At 42.7% G+C, this 23,763-nt stretch overlaps 1 protein-coding gene across 1 annotated transcript; it reads left to right on the top strand.

The window, feature by feature from the left end:
* Positions 1-4,816: 4,816 nt before the first annotated feature.
* On the top strand, positions 4,817-6,213 carry LOC127341047 (uncharacterized). Its single transcript, XM_051366813.2, has 2 exons — positions 4,817-5,599; positions 5,724-6,213. Exons 1-2 carry the CDS (start codon positions 4,955-4,957, stop codon positions 5,790-5,792), a joined length of 714 nt encoding a protein of 237 aa, XP_051222773.1. The 5' UTR covers positions 4,817-4,954; the 3' UTR covers positions 5,793-6,213.
* The last annotated feature ends 17,550 nt before the right edge of the window (positions 6,214-23,763 follow it).

Below are 23,763 nucleotides of genomic sequence, written 5' to 3'. Positions count from 1 at the left end.
ACTTTATTTTGTTCCAGACGTGCATTATTACCACATTCCTTATTAGTCACTTAGGCCACTGTATTCTTGTATTGCGTTGTGTTGTATGACATCTCATACCAACCAATATGGTACAAATACCCAAGAACTTCATTGTGTGACCAATCAAAGAATACATTCATAACATGTATATCATCTATATACACCTGAACTAGACTTTCTAGTCTTTTCTTTCTTTTGCCAAAATCATTTTGTAGTTTCTCTTTCAACTTTCCTCATATTTCTGAAAACACTTCAACATCAATAACTTCTAGGCTTGTTGGTCAAATACCAATAACCTTGAGGTTCACACTTTGAAGTTGATCCTCACATGACAAGTGTTCCGGATTTCACTATTAGTAATTTTTTAATGTGATGAACAATTTCACTCATAACTTTATCCATCAAATCATGACAACTTCATGATGAAGCTACTATGGCTTACATGAATATGCGAATAACGTTAGCGCCCAACTAGTTGGAGGATCGGGACACCTAGCGTCTTCAACCTTCATACATTCCCATAAAACTTATGAGTTTATGTAGTCTTACTAAATTATATTCTATTATCTTATATTAAGGTCTTAGATATCACATATATCTCACACCTTGCTTATTCTGAAAATAAACTTTTTAGCTCCTTACTTTTCAAACGGATTTGAACATCAAGTTTCACAGAGACAAGATAATTTTTAGATACTATATGAAACCATTGCTTTTTGAATCACCAATTTGAGGATTACCAAAAGTTTGCTATAGGACTTAATCATTTCTTGATTCTTTAATGATACGGTACCAGTCCGTAAAGTTACTTGCCAGACTTAACAGTATTTCTATCTCAATTACAAGCCTAGCGTAAAGTAGAAAACGGATGCCAATTCTACAAAATTTAATTCAAATACAATTTAGACTTTTTTCATGATAAATTTGAGTTTACTATTAATTCTTAAATTAACTAGGTGAACTCCCACTCAAAATAATATCCCTCGCATTGTCTTAGTCATTACACGAACCAAATCTACTACACCAAGTCCGGTCATCACGTGAGATGATGTAGTTTCAATAGCGAACATCAACATGTTCATCATATAATCTATATGATTCATTCTTAACCTTTCAGTCTTCCGTGTTCCGAGGCCATGTCTGTACATGCTAGGCTCGTCAAGTCAAACCCTAGTTTCCGCATGTGCAAATCTGGCTTGCACCCGTTGTATGCACACGTTGAGTCTATCACACCCGATCATCACGTGATGCTTCGAAACAACGAGTCTTAGCAACGGTGCTAATTAAAGACGAACACTTTATTATCTTGATTTTTCGTGAGAGGGATCATCTTATAATGCTACCGTCGTGATCTAAGCAATATAAGATGCATAAAAAGGATTAACATCACATGCAATTCATAATGTGATATGATATGGCCCTTTTATCTCGCGCCTTTGATCTTCATCTCCAAAGCACGGGCATGATCTCCATCATCGTCGGCGGTGCGTCAAGGTCCATGGTGCCATCTTCATGGTTGTTCCCCACATGTAGCAACTATTACAACTACTTTGAAATAATACTACTACATGAAATATAAAGACAACCATAAGGCTCCTGCCGGTTGTCACAATACAATAATAATCATTTCATACATATTCATTATCACATCATGGCCATATCACATCACCAAACCCTGCAAAAACAAGTTAGACACCTCTAATTTGGTTTGCATATTTTACGTGGTTTAGGGTTTTCAAGTAAGATCCAATCTACCTACGAACATGAACCACAACGCTGATACTAGTGTTGTCAATTGAAATAGTAAATTGAATCTTAACTATGGTGAGAGAGACAGACACCCGCAAAGCCACTTATGCAATACAAGTTCCATGTCGAGCGTGGAGCAAGTCTCATGAACGCGATCATGTAAAGTTAGCCCGGGCCGCTTCATCCCACCATACCGCAAGATGCAAAGTACACATAACAAGAGACAACAAAAGCATCAACGCCCACAAAACCATTGTGTTCTTCTTGTGCAACCAATCTATGCATAGACACGGCTCTGATACCACTGTAGGGATTCGTAGCATAGAAAACAAAAAATTTCCTACCGCAAGAACGAATAACAAACCAAGATCTAATCTAGTAGATGGTAGCAACGAGGTGAAGATCAACATACCCTCGAAGATCGCTAAGCGTTATCACACCATGGAATCCACCTTCCCCTTTGGTCGGTCTAGAGTTTGTGGAGTCCATTCGGGACTCCACCTTCCAGGGTGATTTCTTTTGGAAGGTTCTAGAATATTCTAGCGCCTTCCATAAATATGCACCGGATCATTTCCAAACTTGGAAAGTGACTTCCTATATATGAATTTTATTCTCCGGACCATTCCGGATCTCCTCGTGATGTCCTAGATCCCATCCGAGACTCCGAACAACATTCAAACTCCATTCCATATTCCATATCTACTTAAAACGACATCAAACCTTAAGAGTGCCACCCTACAGTTTGAGAACTATGCGGACATGATCAAGACTCCTCTCCGATCAATAATTAATAGCGGGACCTAGAGATCCATAATAGCTCCCACATATTCAACGACGACTTCGTGATCGAAAGAACCATTAACATAAAATAACAATTCTCTTTGTCTCGCGATATTTTACTTATCTGAAGTTTGATCGTCGGTATCTCCATACCTAGTTTAACCTCGTTACCAATAAGTACTCTTTACTCGTACCGTGATATGATATCCCTTGTGAACCAGTCACATGCTTGCAAGCTAATTGGATGCCATTCCACCGAGAGGGCCCAGAGTATATCTATCCGTCATTAGGATGGACAAATCCAACTATTGATACAAGTGCCTCAACCCTATACTTTCCGAACACTTAATGCCACCTTTATAACAACCCATTTACGCAGTAGTGTTTGGTGTCATCAAGGCATCCATCCGGTGTAGGTGATTAACATGATCTCATGGTCGAAGGATTAAGTTACTATGCATATTAAAGCTAGAAGCATAAAGAACTAAATGACTTGATCATATGCTACGCTTACTATGGGTGTATGTCCATCACATCATTCACCTAATGATATGATCTTGTTATTAATAACATCCAATGTTCATGATCAGGAAACCATGATCATGTATTAATCAACAAGCTAGTTTAACAAGAGACTTACTAGGGACTCCTTTATGTTTACAAAACACACAAGTATTAATGTTTCCGGTTAATACAATTATAGCATGGGATGTAAACTTTTATCATGAACACTAAAATATAACAATAAACACTTTTATTATTGCCTCTTGGGCATATCTCCAACATGAATTGATATATTTTGTTGTTTTTGTGTGACCTAAAATACGTAGTGTTTTGGGTTAAGATTTTGCACGTTGATAGAATACATGAGTATCAATATATTTAGACCTTTTTTCAAAGGTATTTTGGAACCTGAAAATGTCATTTTCAAAAACAAAAACGGCTTACATTAGCCCGAGCTACATTTGTAGTTTACGACACCTTCTTTGTTACTTAAAAAACTTACAAATTTAGACTCGAGTTAATAGTAATAGTCTTCTTTTTGTTTTGCGGGAAACATTCTGAACATTCACTCTTGATCTTGGGACTATATGCCCATATCAGAAGAAAAAAATATTTTCAAATGTTAAAACAATTATGAATGAAAATATTGCATATACATATATCAAATTTTCGGCGTGCTTTATTCATACAAATTCCAGTACACCTAAACACACACCAAAGCTAAGGAAAAAAAATCATAACAAAAACTAATGGTTGAGAAATGCTCGCATGGAAATGAGCGGAAACAATTAATCATGCATAATGACACAAATATTAGTAGATGGGGCATTTGACGAGAAATTTTATATTTATAAAGTAAGCTTTAAACACCATAAAAGTTCACTCATAAATGGAAACTTTCGGCGGTTGAGAAGAAGGGCAAATGTGGCAAGTGCAAGGCGGTTTGAATATACGGTTCTCCGTTTCTGGTCGTAATACCACCGCGTAAAAATCTCTCAATTAATGAAAAGATATTTTCTAAATCTTTGAATCAATGAAAAAGGAGATACACACATCTTTATTGAATGAAGTAGTATAACTATTAAACCCGATTGAAAGCATTGAAGTAAATACAGATAGAGGAGGATTTTCTTTTCTCTAGCATCTAGCCTACACTACTACCCCCTCCTTCCTGAAATAGGATACATAATTTTTTTTTGTAAAGTCGAACTTCTAAAAATTTGATCATCTATATAGAAAAAAATGTCAACATTTTTAATTGCAAATCAATAGTGTTAGAATCGCCGTGAGACATATTTTCATATTATGTGTATTTGAAATTTTAGGTATTGTTGTCTTTTTTGTAAATAGTTGCTCAACTTTTATTTTTTCCCAACTTTGATCATATACCGTAGGCATCCTAATTTAAGAAGGAGGGACTATTTAGAAAAAAAAAGGATAACAACACAAAACCAGCATAATAAAGCTCATTTCTCGAGTACCCTTTAATCAACCGTTGGATTATGTTGAAAAAATCAATCGTTGGCTCACAATGCTCATGTCCCTAGAAAAAAAAAATTTAGTTGCCGAAATGTTATTAGCACTTGTGAGAGTCCACATCAACGGAAAACAAAGCACACGCGCCTTTCCATCCCGCAAAAAAATCCCAAAAGAGGAAAAAAGAGCGCAGAAAATGATTAAAAGCCCGAAAATGCCCCCCGCACACGGCCCCATTATTTATTGGTGGGACGACGCCTACTATTCCTCAATATTTCTCATTTCCGCCCCACGCTTCCGTCGCCGAACCAAAACTCCTCTCTCGTCCATCCTCCTCCTCACCACGTCCACGCAGGCCCTACCTCCTCCTCTCGCCGCCGCCGCCACTGCCGGCCCCGGAGCCGGCGCGACGTCGCCCCCGGCCATGGTGATCTCGGCGGAGCCGCCGGCCCCGCCGCTGCCCGCCTCGGATCCCGCCGCCGCGGCAGAGGGCGGCGCCGACGCGGCAGAGGGAGCCGCGGAGGCGGCGTCGGACACGACGACCTCGAGCGCGCGGCGCGGGGCGCTGTCGTCGTTCCCGTCGTCGACGCTCAAGACGTGGGGCAGCCACCGCGTGCTGCGGTGCGCGGCCGTCAACCGCGCGGGCGACGCCATCGCCCCGGCCGCCAGCAGGCGCTCGTCCTCGCAGCAGCTGGACGAGGTCAGGGAGGACCTCCTGCTCGGCCTCCGCGAGGTGGCGGCGGCGGGGGCGCCCCCGCCCACCGGTGGCACTGGCGCGGCGGCGGAGGAGGAGAAGGAGCAGTCCCCGGAGGAGGCTACCCCGCGCCCTCGGCCGCGGCGCGCCCGAGGAAGACGCCGCCCCGCCACGTCCCCCTCCACGGCGGCCGCTGCGACCGTGTCGCCGTCGCCGTCCCAGCGGAGATTGGTCCGCGCCGACGCGCTCGACAGGCCGCGGTTCTCGGCCACGCTCTCCGCCGACGAGATCGAGGAGGACGTGTACGCGCTCACCGGCGCCCGCCCGCGCCGCCGCCCCCGCCGCCGGCCCCACGCCGTGCAGAGGCAGCTCGATGTGAGTCCGTCCGCCCGTGCCCTTCCTGCCCTGCCCTGCTCCTCCATTCCCTGTTTACATTGCAGCCCCTGCCGCCCCTGCCCCAGGGACCCGTGTGTAATTCCGTGAAATCTCTCGTGCGCAGATGCTACTCCCCGGCGCGTGGCTCTCGGAGATCACCGCGGAGTCCTACCGGGTGCCGGACGATCGCTGACCTTCAACCAGCGTCCAGCCGCCGACCAGCAATGCAAATTCGCCCATCGCAATTCACAATCCTCCGTCGCTGCCACCGTGAGCTCATATTCCATCGATTAATTGATCCATTGATCAAACATAGTTGGTATTATCATTAGTACTAGTAAACCAGTAGTAGTAAGCAGCAAGTGATCTTTAACTAGTTAGCGTATCAGTGAGGAGTACTCTGTTGTGGTTCTTGTTCAGTATGACCAGCAATGTTGGTACCCGTAAGTGCATTGTCCTTTGATGATGGTCCAGTTAGTTGTACATTGGTTAAGGTCGATCTCCTTGCTGTAAATTTCAATGCTGCCCGCTTCCATATGCACCTGCACTTGCACCAGCTTCATGTTCAAAACCTGCGGACTCTGACAGTTGGGCAGAGTTCTCTTCAGTCTCCATGAATCTATTTTCCTGTGTGAGTTTATGTTAGCTGCGAATTGTGATTATATATTTTCTGGCGGTGTGCAACTGCTGTTAGCGCATTTCGTTCTGGCTGGCTGACTGGTGGGTCCGAGCATTACGTCCAGGTTGCCCGACAGGTGGGCCCGGGGACCGAACAGTTACGAAAACCCTGCTGGCACCGCTTGGCGGCACGGTGGGCAGGGCAGGCAGAGTCTTTTCGTCGCCTGTTTTTCGGTTGCCGGTGGGCCCGGAGTGTCAGGGTCTGGCCTTGTGAGTTGGTTGACAGGCACGTATCTGATCACCGGGGTGGTCCCCGCTGTCGTGGACCGTCCAACTTTGGTGACGCCGCGCGTGTACGTACGCTTTTAACTCCGCTGAGGAGTGAGGTGTGACGCCGGTCTATGGGCTGTGTGCATGCACGCTTGTTGACGCTAGCCGGAGGGAGGGAGGTTGCGTGCTGCGGACGAAGATTCAGTGACCGGACTACAGCAAGTCACGTTGTGACCGGACCTCTCATCCACCCCACATTCTCCATCCAACGGTTCAAATCGAATGATTCCAAAAATTTGCTAAATTTATCTTTTTTGCTGCGACTAAAATACAAAGTATTTTTCATTGAAACATTTTCGTACTTACAACATGATTCGTTGGCAACATGTACATTTTTAGTTTTGAAATTTTTGATGATTTTCAAAAATCATCAAAAATTTCAAAACTAAAAATGTACATGTTGCCAACGAATCATGTTGTAAGTACTAAAATGTTTGAACGAAAAATAGTTTATATTTTAGGTGCAGTAAAAAAGACAAATTTAACAAAATTTTGTAATCACTCGATTTGAGCCGTTGGATGGAGAATGTGGGGCGGATGAGAGATCCGGTCACAACGTGACTTGCTGTAGTCCGGTCACTGAATCTTCGTCCGCGTGCTGCGCGGTGGCCGCAGTTAGTTCTCATGTCGTGTTAACCAAGCTCTTTCAAATGTGATGAAAGAAACTCCTCCCTTTCAAGTTATGAAACGAAAACACCAAACTGTTTAAAAACAGATCGCTCGATTAGTCAGGAATTACTAGTCCTTCAGTGGTCATGGTTATGTACCTCTAATTTTCCATTAATAGAAGGCATATCCCAACACACGGCTCCGCTCATCGCCTCAAACAGCCATGGGTAAAATTTGTGCACACTCGATCCCCAACGCATCGTCATCGTTTTCCATTCATTCCCTTCCTTTTTTTTCTAGCCGAGGAACTCATCGAAACTATAAAAAAACATCAAACATGCATGCTCAATTTTAAACAAGATCTCTATTTGTGGATGGCAAAAACAGTTCACTATTTATATTTGGAAATATATGTCTCGATTAGTTAGCCTTTTCTAGTCCTTCATTGGTCTTGATCATGTATTTCTTTGTAGCAACGGGTAGCCTTTGATTTTCCATTAATAGAACGATTGGTGTTAGAATTACAACGCTCTGCCAACATCAGAAGATGGGCAAAAACAAAAGGCGCACCGAGAGGCATCCACTGTCCATCGCGGCACACCGACAAAATAGCACACACGAAATAGAAACAAAAGGCGCACCGAGAGGCATCCACCGTCCACCGCGACACACCGACAAAATAGCACACGGGAAACAGAAACAAAAGGCGCACCGAGAGGCATCCACCGTCCACCGCGACACACCGACAAAATAGCACACGCGAAACAGAAACAAAAGGCGCACCGAGAGGCATCCACCGTCCACCGCGACACACCGACAAAATAGCACACGGGAAACGGAAACAAAAGGCGCACCGAGAGGCCTCCACTATCCACCGCGACACACCGAAAAAATAGCACACGCGAAACAGAAACAAAAGGTGCACCGAGAGACATCCACTGTCCACCGCGAGACACCGACAAAGTAGCACACGGGAAACAGAAAAAAGGCGCACCGAGAGGCATCCACTGTCCACCGCGAGACACCGACAAAGTAGCACACGGGAAACAGAAAAAAAGGCGCACCGAGTGGCATCCACTATCCACCGCGACACACCGACAAAATAGCACACGCGAAACAAAAACATAAGGCGCACCGAGAGGCATCCACTGTCCACCGCGAGACACCGAGAAAGTAGCACACGGGAAATAGAAAAAAAAGGCGCACCGAGAGGCATCCACTGTCCACCTCGACACACCGACAAAATAGCGCACACGGGTAAAATTCATCCTCATTCCCTCCCCACACCCCACAAACCGTCAATTAACGTCTTGTTATTGGTCTTTACTCACCCCATTCCTTTTTTTTCTAATTGAGGGGTTCATCGTGCCTGAGTTCATCAAAACTGAGAAAACACCAAATATGTATCCTCAATTTTGAACGAGCTCTCTTAAAAGGCACAAAAAGAGGCATCCAACGTTCACTTTCACAAACACACACACTAGCACGCGCGAAATAGATAACATAACATCAAACTCGTCGCCCCAAACTAGCACCCTTAAAATCCATTCCCATTCGCTCCTTGTAAACCATCAATAATTATCTACATAGGGGCTCATTGCACTTTATTCATCTTTTTCCATAAAATGGGCAAAATCCTAATCTCTGCATTAATAGATGTACATTTTTTTAAACTAGGTTAGAACATTTTTCTGCGGGTAGATTGAGCTTCCATTTTTTTAGTAGAAACCAAGCTAAATAGATTGTTCCACCTACACTGGAAGAAGAGCAAAAAATGAAATGCACGCAGAGAGTGTAACATACTAGGTTTAGAGGTTACAAATAATAGGAAAATAGATGTGTACATTGCATTCATGTATTTAAATTTCGAAGAGATTTGAATTTTTTATAGAACTTGTCCAAGTTGTTGAAGTTTCACCCAAGTTGATGAATTAGGACTAGGTGATCAAGATTAGTGTTAAAAAATTGAAATGACCTTTGTTAAAATTATACTTTTGGTTGAAGTAAGACTTGTAACTAAAAGTGAACCAACACACAACACACCATTAAGAAACAAACCTCAAATCAATTTTTTAATTATGGCATCTAATTATAATAAAATCTATTATCCCTTGTGCTGGAAAATTCTCTGGCACATGAAATCATCAAACATATTCGTGAAGCTAAATCTTGGTCTTCTAAATAAATCTAAATCATAACCACTCAAAAAGACATCTTGACATCTTATATATGGAAAATCACAAGGTCTAAAGTGCATTATAATAATGCATTGTTAAACCACTCATAAATTGATAAATATATGTAATACAACAAATTATGCACATTTACTTTACATTAAATAGATCAAACAACTTGAATAAAATTAACTATGAGCGTTTTGCAACTCAAATGATCTTTCCTTGGTGAAATCAAAACCATTGGAACGAAAGTCATCTTTAGATTCTTAATGATCATCCATTTGTTAATTATTTTTTCATTTGCAATTTAAGTTTTGAATTAAAGGTTCAAATCAGCCACATTTGCAATTTAAGTTTTAAATTAAAGGTTCAAATCAGCCACATTTGCAATTTAAGTTTTAAATTAAAGGTTCAAATCAGCCCACATATCCAATTCGACCCAATCCCATCTAGTGACAAATGCAACTTGTCATGATAATAAATAAATATTTAAAGTGGATAATCATGCCACCTAGGAACCTTGGCCACCAAGTAACCTTAGAAACCTTAGCCCAAGTTATCAGAAGCCTATAAATAGGAGACCCCACGAGCTTTCCCATCTCACAATTCAGCCAAGCAACACAAACCACACCCACTGATAGGGGGTGGCCCGATCTTCTCAGTAAACGACAGGTGGTGATGAACACACGATGGTAGCAGCGGATGGAATCGATGATGATGAGGAGGATAACTTGTATGACGCCGATGAAGTCTCTCGATTGATTCCTGATGCCAATGCAACAGCTCTCAACCCTGCAAGATATTCGCAACTCCACACACTTGCGCACGTAGCCGCCGACCACGAAGCGGTAGATTGCAATCTTCTAATCCCCAATGGAACATCAGATCACACAAACTTTCAGTAGCATAAAACTCCAGATCGCAACGAATTGGAGAGTAGTATTCAATAGTTTTGCATAGCAAACAACTAAGAACTAGGGTTTATCTTAAACGTGGTCTCAAGCAGCTAGGGGGTCGTCCAAGGCACTTATATAGGCGTCCGGGACGAGTTCTGGTCGAAAGATACAAGTAAAACCGACCCAGAATAGATCTGGTCGAGACAGACTCGGACTAATCCAGTCTGGAATCCGGTCAACCGGGCCTGGGACCGGGCTGGCCGGTCTGGCATCCGGTCAACCGGGCCGCAACCGGAACGTTCGCCAACCTTCGTCCCGTTTGGCACAGGTACGATGCATAGGGTCTGCCGCCCGGTCATCCTGGCCAGGGACCGGGCGCGCCGGTCTGGAGGCCGGTCTAACCGGGCGCTGGGCCGGCCTGGACGTCGACTTCTCCTCTCGCGCATGCCTCCCGCTCCTCCCTCGCGCGTCCATGAGATATCTTCATGTCCAACTCCATGTCCAGCTTCATGTCCATCTTGACGTCCGTCTTCATGTCCAGCTGCTCCTCTACTCCTCGTGCGATGCTCGTCTCCTCTTGATACCTGATGATACATAAGTAATAGGACTTAGGCAGTATAAAGTTCTCATCAATCAAAGTATCGTTTAGAAACAAGTTCACCTGTTGTTTAAGTAGCTTCGCACGAGCCCTTGTAATTGGTCCAATCCGAACTTCATTGGACTTGAGCTTCACAGCAGGTTCATCTTCATTTATCAATGACGGAGGTAGTGGTGTAGTAGGGATGTCCTCATCATCTCCCCCCCCCCCCTTCAAAAGGCATCGACCTCGACGCTCCAAGGTCTTCTCCGTCATATGGTGTCAAATCAGCAACATTGAAAGAATTACTGACACCAAACTCATCAACTGGAAGATCTATCGAGTATGCATTATCATTGATCTTGGCAAGCACTTTGTAAGGACCAGCACCACGAGGCTTCAACTTAGACTTCCGCAGCTTCGGGAACATATCCTTGCGAAAATGTACCCAGACCATATCACCAGGCTTGAACAACATCTCTTTGCGCTTCTTGTTCATCCTTGGAGCATTGCTCTTGCCTTTCTTCTCTATCAACTCTTTAGTCTTCACATGGATTTTTCGCACAAAATCTGCCCTCTTGGATGCCTCCATATTAACTCTCTCATGTATGGGTAAAGGCAACAAATCAAGTGGAGTAATGGGTTTGAAACCATACACCACCTTAAAAGGACATAGCTCCGTGGTAGAATGTACCGCCCTGTTGTAAGCAAACTCTACATGCGGCAAACACTCTTCCCACTCCTTCAGGTTCTTCTTGATCATGGATCTCAATAGTTGTGACAAGATTCGATTCACCACCTCAGTTTGACCATCATTTTGGGGATGACAAGTAGTACTGAACAGTAGCTTTGTCCCTAGCTTTCCCCAAAGTGTCTTCCAGAAGTAGCTCATGAACTTCACGTCACGATCAGAAACAATAGTCTTCGGGACTCCATGTAGTCGAACAATCTCCCTGAAAAATAGGTTAGCAATATGCGACGCATCGTCGCTTTTGTGGCAGGCAATAAAGTGTGACATTTTAGAAAATCTGTCCACTACCACAAATATAGAATCATGGCCTCTTTTAGTACGCGGCAAACCCAACACAAAATCCATACTAATATCTTCCCAAGGTGTAGTAGGTGCCGGTAACGGAGTATACAAACCGTGAGGCTTCAGCTTGGACTTGGACTTGTTGCAAGTAATGCACCTCTTCACATACCTGTCCACGTCCCGCCTCATCTTTGGCCAATAAAAGTGATCAGCGAGCATGAGTAGCGACTTCTCACGCCCAAAGTGACCCATCAAACCTCCAGCATGTGATTCCTGCAATAAGAGCAAACGCACAGACGATTCTGGAACACATAGTTTGTTAGCTCTAAACAAGAACCCATCGTGTATGTGATATTTTTCCCATGCTTTACCAATAACACATAAGCAGTATGGTTCAGCAAAATCATGATCAGTCGCATATAAATCACATAACACCTCTAATCCAGGAATTTAACATCAAGATGAGTTAACAGCATAGTCTTCCCAGATAGAGCATCAGCAACAATATTATCTTTTCCCTTCTTATGCTTAATAATGTACGGAAAAGACCCAATGAACTCAACCCACTTAGCAAGACGCCTATGCAAAGTAGATTGGGCTTTCAGATATTTCAAAGCTTCATGATCAGAATGTATGATAAATTCTTTTGGCCACAAATAATGTTGCCAAACCTCAAGAACTCGAATTAAAGCATACAATTCTTTATCATAAATAGGATAGTTCAACTTAGCACCAGAAAGTTTCTCAGAAAAATATGCAATTGGGCGACCCTCTTGCATCAACACACCACCAATTCCAATACCACTAGCATCACATTCAATCTCAAATTGCTTATTGAAATCAGGAAGTGCAAGCAACGGTGCAGAAGTTAACAATCGTTTCAGTTCATCAAAAGCATGATCTTGGGCAACACCCCACTCAAATGAAACACCCTTTTTAGTCAATTCATTCAAAGGTGCAACAATAGTACTAAAATTAGGCACAAAACGACGATAAAACCCAGCTAGACCATGAAAACTTCTTACTTGACTCACATTCATGGGAGTAGGCCAATTTTGAATAGCTTCAATTTTAGACACATCTACTTCTACTCCATGCTTAGAGACAACATAACCCAGAAATATGACCTTATCTTTGCAAAATGTGCACTTCTCAAGATTACCATAGAGTTTACTATCACGCAACACTTGCAAAACATGTCGAATATGTATAATATGATCAGATTCATTGCGGCTGTAAATTAATATGTCATCAAAATACACAACCACAAACTTGCCAATAAAATCACGCAAAACATGGTTCATCAGTCTCATGAAAGTGCTAGGTGCATTAGTCAAACCAAAAGGCATTACTAACCACTCATATAAACCAAATTTTGTTTTAAAGGCGGGTTTCCACTCATCCCCTTCTTTCATCCTAATTTGATGATAACCACTACGCAAATCAATTTTAGTGAAAACAGCAGCACCACTTAATTCATCTAGCATATCCTCTAAACGGGGAATAGGATGACGATATCGAATAGTAATGTTGTTTATCGCTCTACAATCTACGCACATACACCATGTACCATCTTTCTTAGGAACAAGAATAACATGAACAACACAAGGATTAAGGCTTATGCGGATATAACCTTTGTCGAGAAGCGCTTGTACTTGTTTTTGTATCTCCTTCGTCTCTTCGGGATTCGTCCTATATGGCGCCCTATTGGGCAGCGATGCGCCGGGAATCAAGTCAATTTGATGCTCAATACCTCGCAATGGTGGAAGTCCTGCGGGTACCTCTTCCGGAAACACGTCGCTAAATTTCTGCAAAACATTAGAAACACCAAGCGGAAGAGGGATCATGTCGTTAGAAACCAAAACCGTACCCCTGTACATGAGCACAAGACGCATGGCTGTAGGATCCTCACTAAATTCTCTCATATCTTGTTTGGTGGCTAATGAGACTAAGGAATTCACTCTCTCACTTTTCGTTATATCACTCACGGCATTACAATTCTCTCTCCTATCTATAGATGCATCCTCCAAGTTTACTTCAATCTTCTGAAGAGACTCATTGACAATTTTCTGTGGTGATATAGGCTGTAAGTTAATTTTCTTGCCCTTGAACTCCAAGTGATATGTATTGGCGCGGCCATTGTGTTGCACAGAACGGTCATAGAGCCATGGCCGGCCCAACAGCAGGTGACAAACCGTCATAGGAACCACATCAAAATCAATGGAATCCTTATACGGTCCAATCTCAAAATCAACTCGCACCATGTGGCTCACCTTCATCTCACCATTATTGCTCAACCACTGAATATAATATGGATGTGGATGCGGTAGATACTTCAGTTTCAGCTTGGCACATAACTCTTTGCTTGCTAGATTGCGACAACTCCCGCCATCAATAATGACCTTGCAAGCCTTGTCAGGACCAACTAGTGCCTTTGTTTGGAACAAATTACAGCGCTGTGTAGATGCACTTGACTGCACATTAAGAACACGCTGCGAGACAACAATAGTTTGAGATTCAGAAGGGAAAGCATCAAACCCATCACTGTCATAATCATCCTCATCTGGAGCATTTGGATCAACATCATCTCCAGTTTCATACTCATTGTCCTCATTAATGATCATAACTTTGCGGTTAGGACAATCTCGCTTGAAGTGACCCTTGCCACCACATGTATGACAAAGCATATCACGGTTGCGCGCTGTCGACATATTAGAACTAGTTCCACTTGCTGCAGGGACGGGCTTCTTTGTGTTAGAGACATTGGAGACCGGCTTGCTAGACGAAGTAGGGACATCCGCAGGGCGCGATGATGGTGCCATGGAGGGCGGCGCGCGGGGTGTGTAGCGCCCAACGCCTGTAGCACGGCCCTTCATTTGCAGTTCTTCAGCCAACTGTGACTCAGCTTCTCTTGCATGATGTAGTAGCTCATTCATAGTAGCGTAGCTGTGATGACACACAATGCCCTTGATATTAAACCGCAGACCATTCAGAAAACGATGTAGTGTCATCTGAAGAGACTCACGTACACGGGCACGCTGCATAAGCATCTCCATCTCCATGTAGTAAGCATCAACCGTCAACACACCTTGCTTCAATTGGGTCAACTTGTCAAAGACGGAATGCAAGTAATTGGTAGGCACAAAACGAGCTCTCATTGCCGTCTTCATAGCACGCCATGTGATAATAGGCAGCTCACCATCGTCTTCGCGAGCACACACAAGTCCATCCCACCAACACAATGCATAGCCATCAAACTCAGAGGAAGCAAGCTTGATCTTCCTATCTTCAGTATAGTCAGGGTGTAAACGCCACAATCTCTCAATCTTCAGCTCCCATGTAAGATATTCTTCAACATCAGTACCTCCTTCAAATCTGGGAATTGAGAACTTGGGTTTACCCAAACCATCTTCTTGTTGTTGAGGAACACGTTGGGCTCCGACGGGGACAAAACCACGACCAAGGAAATCACCAACACCACGGCCAATACCACGACCCATACCACGCCCTTGAGCATTAGCAGCTTCAGCATTGTCACCTTGCACACTGCCATCTTCATCAAGTGGTAGTTGTTGTTGCACCATTGTACATATCTCACCAACAGCGGTTGTCAGATTTTGTATCGATGCTTGAAGAGTCATCATGGATGTTTGAACAGTGTTAACCGCCGTAGTAGCCTCATCGACCTTCAAGTGAACACTCTGAATATCCTTGTCCAACGCGTCATTGGCAACACGGATTTCACGTTGTAGGTGATCACGTAGTGCCTCATACTCTAGCCAAGTAACTGTTGCTGCTGGATCCTTTTTCTGCATCACATCAACATCCTCAGTAGACATGATTAGTAGGTTAGTGCACTAAACAAAAATCTGTGGTGGTACTCTCACAACTCACTCAAAACTGATAAGAAAGGTAAATCTTACCGCTCCAAAGTGAATTAGTATTGCTTACCAACTTGGATTGACGGACTAGTGCACAGATGTAGCGAAGCGAATATCAAGGGTATAAGAACAAGCACACGACAAAGCAGGAGATATGTGGGGCTGTAGGTGGGCTACCTATTTGCACCAATAACAAGCTCTAGCGCTGACCGTCGACAACCAATGATACTCACACAAGGCGATATAATGGGGCAATGCAACTATATGTAGGAAAGGTTGCAATGAACTAGAGAGACGCTAGCAAAGCTCAACGAGACAGGCACAAGATTGCTCAACTACAGGTGCAGTAAAGTAAACTTAGGCCTTCACTTGATTCAACTAGCACTTCACTTTTCTTTTGGATTTTTCTTTTTGTATAACACACGCAACTATGTAGCTCTTTTTGCTTCTTTTCAATTTTCTCTTTTTTTTTGACGCAACTCCTTGATAACACGGCCAACAGAAATATGCAAAGCACCGATAACCTAACGAGCAGCCTGTCGAGCGGTAAAACTAGTCTCTTCTGGGGAAGTTCCTAGTCACTTTATATCGAAAGGCTGTGTCTATGGTTGGGAACAAGCACACTGTACGCTATGTGGACTCGGAGCAACAAAAACTGACACTAGACGACAAAAGTAACACAAGATGATAGAGTAAACTCAAACCCTAAAATACTAGATGGAAGAAAAAATACGCAAAAAAAAACTACAAAAAACAACTAAAACTTGAAATTAGTGCAATCTAAGGCTATGGCAAACCCTAACACTAACTTTTTATGGCTTTTTCTGGATAGGAAAAACACTCAGAACTCAACTATGGGGTGGATTGTGGATGGCTTACCGAGGAAAACTGGAACTCTGATACCAAGATGATAGGGGGTGGCCCGATCTTCTCAGTAAACGACAGGTGGTGATGAACACACGATGGTAACAGCGGATGGAATCGATGATGATGAGGAGGATAACTTGTATGACGCCGACGAAGTCTCTCGATTGATTCCTGATGCCAATGCAACAGCTCTCAACCCTGCAAGATATTCGCAACTCCACACACTTGCGCACGTAGCCGCCGACCACGAAGCGGTAGATTGCAATCTTCTAATCCCCAATGGAACAGCAGATCACACAAATTTTCAGTAGCATAAAACTCCAGATCGCAACGAATTGGAGAGTAGTATTCAATAGTTTTGCATAGCAAACAACTAAGAACTAGGGTTTATCTTAAACGTGGTCTCAAGCAGCTAGGGGGTCGTCCAAGGCACTTATATAGGCGTCCGGGACGAGTTCTGGTCGAAAGATACAAGTAAAACCGATCCAGAATAGATCTGGTCGAGACAGACTCGGACTAATCCGGTCTGGAATCCGGTCAACCGGGCCTGGGACCGGGCTGGCCGGTCTGGCATCCGGTCAACCGGGCGGCAACCGGAAAGTTCGCAAAAATTTGTCCGGTTTGGCCCCGGTACGATGCATCCGGTCTGCCGCCCGGTCAACCGGGCCAGGGACCGGGCGCGCCGGTCTGGAGGCCGGTCTAACCGGGCGCTGGGCCGGCCTGGACGTCGACTTCTCCTCTCGCGCATGCCTCCCGCTCCCCCCTCGCGCGTCCATGAGATATCTTCATGTCCAGCTCCATGTCCAGCTTCACGTCCATCTTGACGTCCGTCTTCATGTCCAGCTGCTCCTCTACTCCTCGTGCGATGCTCGTCTCCTCTTGATACCTGATGATACATAAGTAATAGGACTTAGGCAGTATAAAGTTCTCATCAATCAAAGTATCGTTTAGAAACAAGTTCACCTGTTGTTTAAGTAGCTTCGCACGAGCCCTTGTAATTGGTCAAATCCAAACTTCATTGGACTTGAGCTTCACAGCAGGTTCATCTTCATTTATCAATGACGGAGGTAGTGGTGTAGTAGGGATATCCTCATCACCCACACTTTAGATAGCTAGAGAGAGAGAGAGATCTAGAGAGTCAAGTGAAGCATCTAGGAGGGGAAAAACAAGAAGAAGCAAAAGTACTTTTTAGTCAAGAGGAAGAACAATTAACCTTCAATATTGCTATAGTTAAACTCATACATAGTAAACAGAGCATCAATAGCTTGGATTAATAGGATTGAACCAATTGTCTAGAGGATCATTGACGGTAGAAGTGTCAGTACCATTAGATCATGGTAGACATGAATTCTATTGCTGGGAAGGGTTGCCCCATATTACTTAAACAAGATTAATACCACATATATGTGTACACTCCAATGAGGCACCACGTGTCTGATAGCATGTTGGCAAAGCACCTATAACCTTGATCCAACAATCTTAATCAAGTCATTAAGAAGTCATCTTTTTTATCCAATCCTATTAATCGAACTCCTTGAAACAATTCAAGTGAGTTCTAAATTCAATTCCATAACTCATATGGTTTGTTTCACAATTAATCAAGTAAGTATTTGAATGTAAAAGAAAGGGCTCAAATTCAATATCTCTACTAAACATTTTATTATCATCATAGTCATGACAATTCAATCATCCTTGAATTATCCACTCTTTTATCAAGACACCGTGTATTTGTACATTGTTTCAATGAATGCATAATATTGAGAATACTCTCATAATTTCTATGATGTATTTGATGAAATTACGATTGATATTAATCTATATAATTTAAATAAATCTCCAAATTTTAACAAGTTCAATTTTGAATTCAACTCTTTCAGTGGTTATCTCATAGCCAAGAAATATTGTAGGTGTTTTGCCAACACGCTATCATACATATGCCAACGTGTATGATATCATGCTATTTTAGTGGTTAATTTTTATGATAGCATGTTGGCAAAGAACTATTGTATTGTATGTCACTATGAAAAGCTCTCTTTATTCCGCGCATAATAATATTGAATTCCACACATCACATATGCATGACATACAATATTTCTTATTCACTTATTCATCATTCATGAATTACAACTTAGTCAAATTAACCTTCGAAATGAGTTTGTTTATACAACTAAATTTTAATTTCAGAATTTTCTATCTTTAATACTCCCTCCGTTCTTAGATATAAGGTGTATAATTTTTGAGAAAAGACTCCAAGTATAAGGTATATTACGTTGGACAACCTATGTGGATAGTTTTTTTTAGGGATTTGCTGGTGTTTCCTTATATTTTGAAAACTCCTCTATGTTACCATGTCAATTGTCATGGATCAATCCCGCCACATCCTTGTATAGCTTTCTCTCCAAGTGTGTTTCTTAATTTCCTTGCCAAAAACTATACAACTAATATCTAGGGACGGAGGGAGTAGAATTTGTGCCCAAATTTTATTTCAAATTTTTCTAAGTCACAAAAGTGCATGGACGACATGTTGGGTGCCTCATGTGTGTGTGGCGCCCAATCACGGGGCACCCCGCCACCAAGAGAATTTCAAAACATAAAACATTTCAAAAAATTGAATTAAAGACAACAACTTGGACGATCAATATATTAAGATAAAACCTTCAGCAGAGGCACACCTCGATCTCACTTAATAACTCTTAACAAAAATTGCCGGGTTCATGGCACCAAAACATAAGAATTAAAATCCTTCACCAGATGGTGAGCTAAAAGAAAATATTTATTCCGCTCCGGGTAATCATCTTGACGTTGACCTTGAGCGCATCTCCCGGGCATCAAGTCCAGCAAGTCCAACACTTCACTTCTCTCCAGTCCTCATCTTCTTGGCGGGTCCGTGCATTAATTTGAACACACTTGATTAGTATCACATACTTAGGACTCAAGAATAAGCGAAAATAATTAAGTTAATAATTATGTATAACTCTTATACCTTTTCTAGGTTGTTCGGAGTGTAGTCGGGAAAGACAAACTTTGTCGAATCCGACAGCGATCCATCTCCCACTATCTTAAGCATGTTGAAGAGCTTCTTCATTGGCTCCATCACCCCCAACATAACATAACATGCTATAAGGCTATCATAGGAGAGGGGGAGTGATGCGAGGATGACATCGGTGTTGTATTCTAGAGGTGTGGGGAAACCCAAAACTCTAGAAGCTTCAGCAGGTCCACCAAGATGACCTCATGCTAGTGCATGAAGCCCCCTTCCTTGAGATTGCAATTCTAGATTGCTTTCATTAGCTTGTAACGATCAACTCAAACTTTCTAAAGGAACAAGATCTTCAACTCGGCAATCATCCCAACATGATGGGTATTCTTGAAGCGTTCAGACAGCTCATTCGACCTTTTCAACATCATGATTTTTCATGACACCTTCCTCATCAATGAACTCCTCACGGGCTCGCCATTCATGTCATAGCAAGACGGAGGATTGGGGAGAGGCGCAGCGAGCACGCACAATGATGGCTGTAAAATACGCCATATTTTCTCACGTTTAAACCCTCGGCTAAGTCAAGAAATTGACTAAGTTTACATCTCAACTTGCCACTAATGCCTAATCAATGCAAATATGTGCAATCTCTTCTACTTTTGGATGTTGTGCAGGATATCACGTTATAATGGCAAATGGACCTGCAATTACTGAAGAAAATCGAGCCAGGAACATGGCAAAGTTGACTATGATCGGAAAGACGATTCCAGGGGCTTTAACGGGCATCGGTACGGGCCAGCCCCGCCTGTACCGTCCTCCCGTACCACATGCGGCTACGTTCCCGAGGTCAAACACTACAAAAGTTGTGAAGGGGCCGACGCTGAAAAGAGAGTCATTCGTCGCCAAACAGAGTCGCCATCCATCATATCCATCTGCAACACACCGAAGGAGATCCATCGCCATAGTTCATCCATTCCATCCTCCATCTCCTCCATAGCCATATCCATCACCATTGTAATAGAGATCTCCTTGAGAATTGGTGATCAGTGTAAGAATATTATGATTTCAATCTAAGTATTTTGCACAATGATTTTATCTTTGTATTTGATTTTGATATTATGTGTGAGTACTCCTCACGGGCTGCGGGTTGGGGTGAATCCTCGCAGCATTCATGTGCATCTAATCTTGTCTTATGTGTAAGGATTGAATAGGGGTTTTACGATCTTGTATCCTTATCTCTTTGCCTCGTCTTGATGATCTACAGGTACCCATATCATTCGAGTCGATCAAGGGAAGAGGTGGGATGAGTGGAGAACGGCATGCTTCCGCGAAACCTTAGTTACAGAAAGGGGAAAGTAACGGTACATGTTTAGTGATTCATTCGGGATCATAGCACAATCATCTAGCTTAAGGCTTTGGTATGTATTTACATAAAAAATGTTATTGCTTGCGGCTGTGAGGATAATGGTTGGACCATTAGGCTCTTGTCACCTCCGGCTTTAGGGGCAAGGGTATTTACGGATGTGCTACTAACAAATCTCTTATCTCTATTTTATTTGTTAGACATGTGAGCTTTATTTATATATGTATGCATCGATGCAGGTGAAACCTTAACCCTGGCCTATTTTCATCATTGAATACAACCCCCTTAAAAGTAAACTAGATATGTCTGGTAAACTGAAGATAAAATACACTAGCAGGTCTTGTAAACGTTTCCGTCATAACCATTTAGCAGTGCTTCCCAAGGTTCGATTAAACCTAGGTCTTCTAGGGAAAAATCTTACCATGCTACAATTCGTAATCCAGATCGAATGTATCAACCCTTTTTCTGGCGATGTTGCCGGGGAAGCAATTTCGCTATTCCGGTAAGGTTACTAGAGACCTTGTTAGTTATCTTATTTTTAGTTTTAATTTTTTATTTACTGTTATTAATTTACTGTTTTACTTTTACGTGAAAACCCAAATTAGTTACTTGTTCTTTTTCAATCATAGAAGAAAATACCAAAAAGATAATCACTATGGTAGAAAAGAAGCTTGAGGAATATGCTATCCCCAATGATGATTTATTCGTGCACCCATAGCTCAGCCCGCTGTTGAAGCGGAGAACTATGAAATTAAGTCCAACCTTTTAAATTTGGTTCAGCAGAACCAATTTGGAGGCTCATCCGCTGAGGATTCGGGTATGCACTTAAACACATTCACTGAAATATGTGATATGATGCGCATTAAAGATGTTGATCCAAATGCTATTACATTACACTTGTTTCCCTTTTCATTAAGAGGAGCAAAGGACTGGTTGCTAGCTTTGCCTAATGGCAGTATAACTTCATGGGAAGAATGCACTAATATATTTATGACGAAGTTTTTCTCACCAACAAAGACTATGCAACTGCGTTCTAATATTACAAGTTTTAGACAAGAAGACCGCGAGCCACTAGCGCTTGCATGGGGAAAGGATGAAGGAGGCCATCATAAACTTTCCAAGTCATGGAATGAAGGATTGGTTAATCCTAAATTTATTTTATAATACCCTTAACCCAATGTCAAAGTGTATGCTTGATACTGCATCAGGAGGAACATTCACGAGCAAGCCAGTTGAATTGGAAAGGAGGCTTCTAGATGATATGTGATGTCTATGCACGCTTCTATTCTTGTAGACAATGATGGGCCTCCAAGTGCATAGGTTTGTAGAACAGTAGCAAGTTTCCCTTAAGTGGATCACCCAATGTTTATCGAACTCAGGGAGGTAGAGGTCAAAGATATACCTCTCAAGCAACCCTGCAATTACAATACGAGAAGTCTCTTGTATCCCCAACACACCCAATACACTTGTTAGGTGTATAGCTGCACTAGTTCGGCAAAGAGATAGTGAAATACAAGTAATATAGATGATTATGAGTGGTAATTGCAATCTGAAATAAAAATGGCAGCAAGCAAATATGTAGCAGAACTAGTTGTAAACGGTGTTTCAATGCTTGGAAACAAGGCTTAGGGATCATACTTTCACTAGTGGACACTCTCAACAATGATACCATAATTGAATACATAGATATTATCTCTTCACTATGCTACTCTGAACCACTCTCCGGTTTGATAATAAACATAAATTCATTGCGTAGGGCTGCATAAGCATTCCTTAAAGTTCGCATTTCCAATCTATGGACGCCCCACACAATCACCTTGAGCGTTCAAAGATGGTACTAACTAGACACCAAAATTCGTAAGTATTTCTGTAATTAAGCTTAAGAAACAAACACGGTGTGCACACTGTCACCTTCACACCGTTGGACAAGGTGTCCCCGGAGATCACATAATAAAACTACTTGAGTACCACAATAATTGAAGAATAGCATCTACTTATTCAACTAGATTACAAAGCTCATGATCACATAAAGATCATACATGGATAGATAGATAGACCACATAGCTACCGGTAAAGCCCTCAGCCTCAGGGGAGAACTACTCACTCCTCGTCATAGGAGTCAGCAACGGCAATGGAGATGGCGGTGGAGTCGATGGAGATGGCTCTGGGGGCAATTCCCCGTCCCGGTAGGGTGCGGGAACAGAGACTTCTATCCCCCAGATCTTGTCTTCAGCGGTGGCGGAGCTACATAACTTTTCATGGATGAAGACTTAGTTTTTTAGGGTTAACGCGTCGGGAGGCTTCTTATAGGTGGAAAGACGAAGTCGGTTGAGGCCAGGTGGCCCCAGACCACCCCTAGGCGCGGCTAGGTCCTGGGCCGCGCCAAGTCCTAGTCTGGCCGCCCTGTGGCGCCTCTTCGTCCCTCCTCTGGACTTCGTCTTTGTTACGGAAGATCTTCGGCTTTTGTTTCGTCCAATTCCGAGAATATTCTACAACTTTTCTAAAATACAAAACAGCAGAAAATAGGGAACTGGCACTGTGGCATCTTGTCAATAGGTTAGTGCTGGTAAATGTATAAAAGTGCAACAAAGTGTAAGAAAAACATATATAAGTTGGTGTAAAACAATCATGGAGCATCAAAAATTATAGATACGTTTGCAACGTATCAGCATCCCCAAGCTTAACTCCTGCTCGTCCTCGAGTAGGTAAGTGATAACAAAAATATTTTTTGAGGTAACATGCGGCCAACACAATCTTGATCAAGTTATAGTAAAGCATTGTGAGATGGGATCAAAGTACTCTAAACATAGGCATGATAGATATAATTCTAACA

Source organism: Lolium perenne, chromosome 3 (genome assembly GCF_019359855.2).
Source record: "Lolium perenne isolate Kyuss_39 chromosome 3, Kyuss_2.0, whole genome shotgun sequence".
NCBI classification, from domain to species: domain Eukaryota; kingdom Viridiplantae; phylum Streptophyta; class Magnoliopsida; order Poales; family Poaceae; genus Lolium; species Lolium perenne.
Note: the sequence above shows the minus strand (reverse complement) of the source record. Positions and strands in the feature narration are given on the sequence as shown.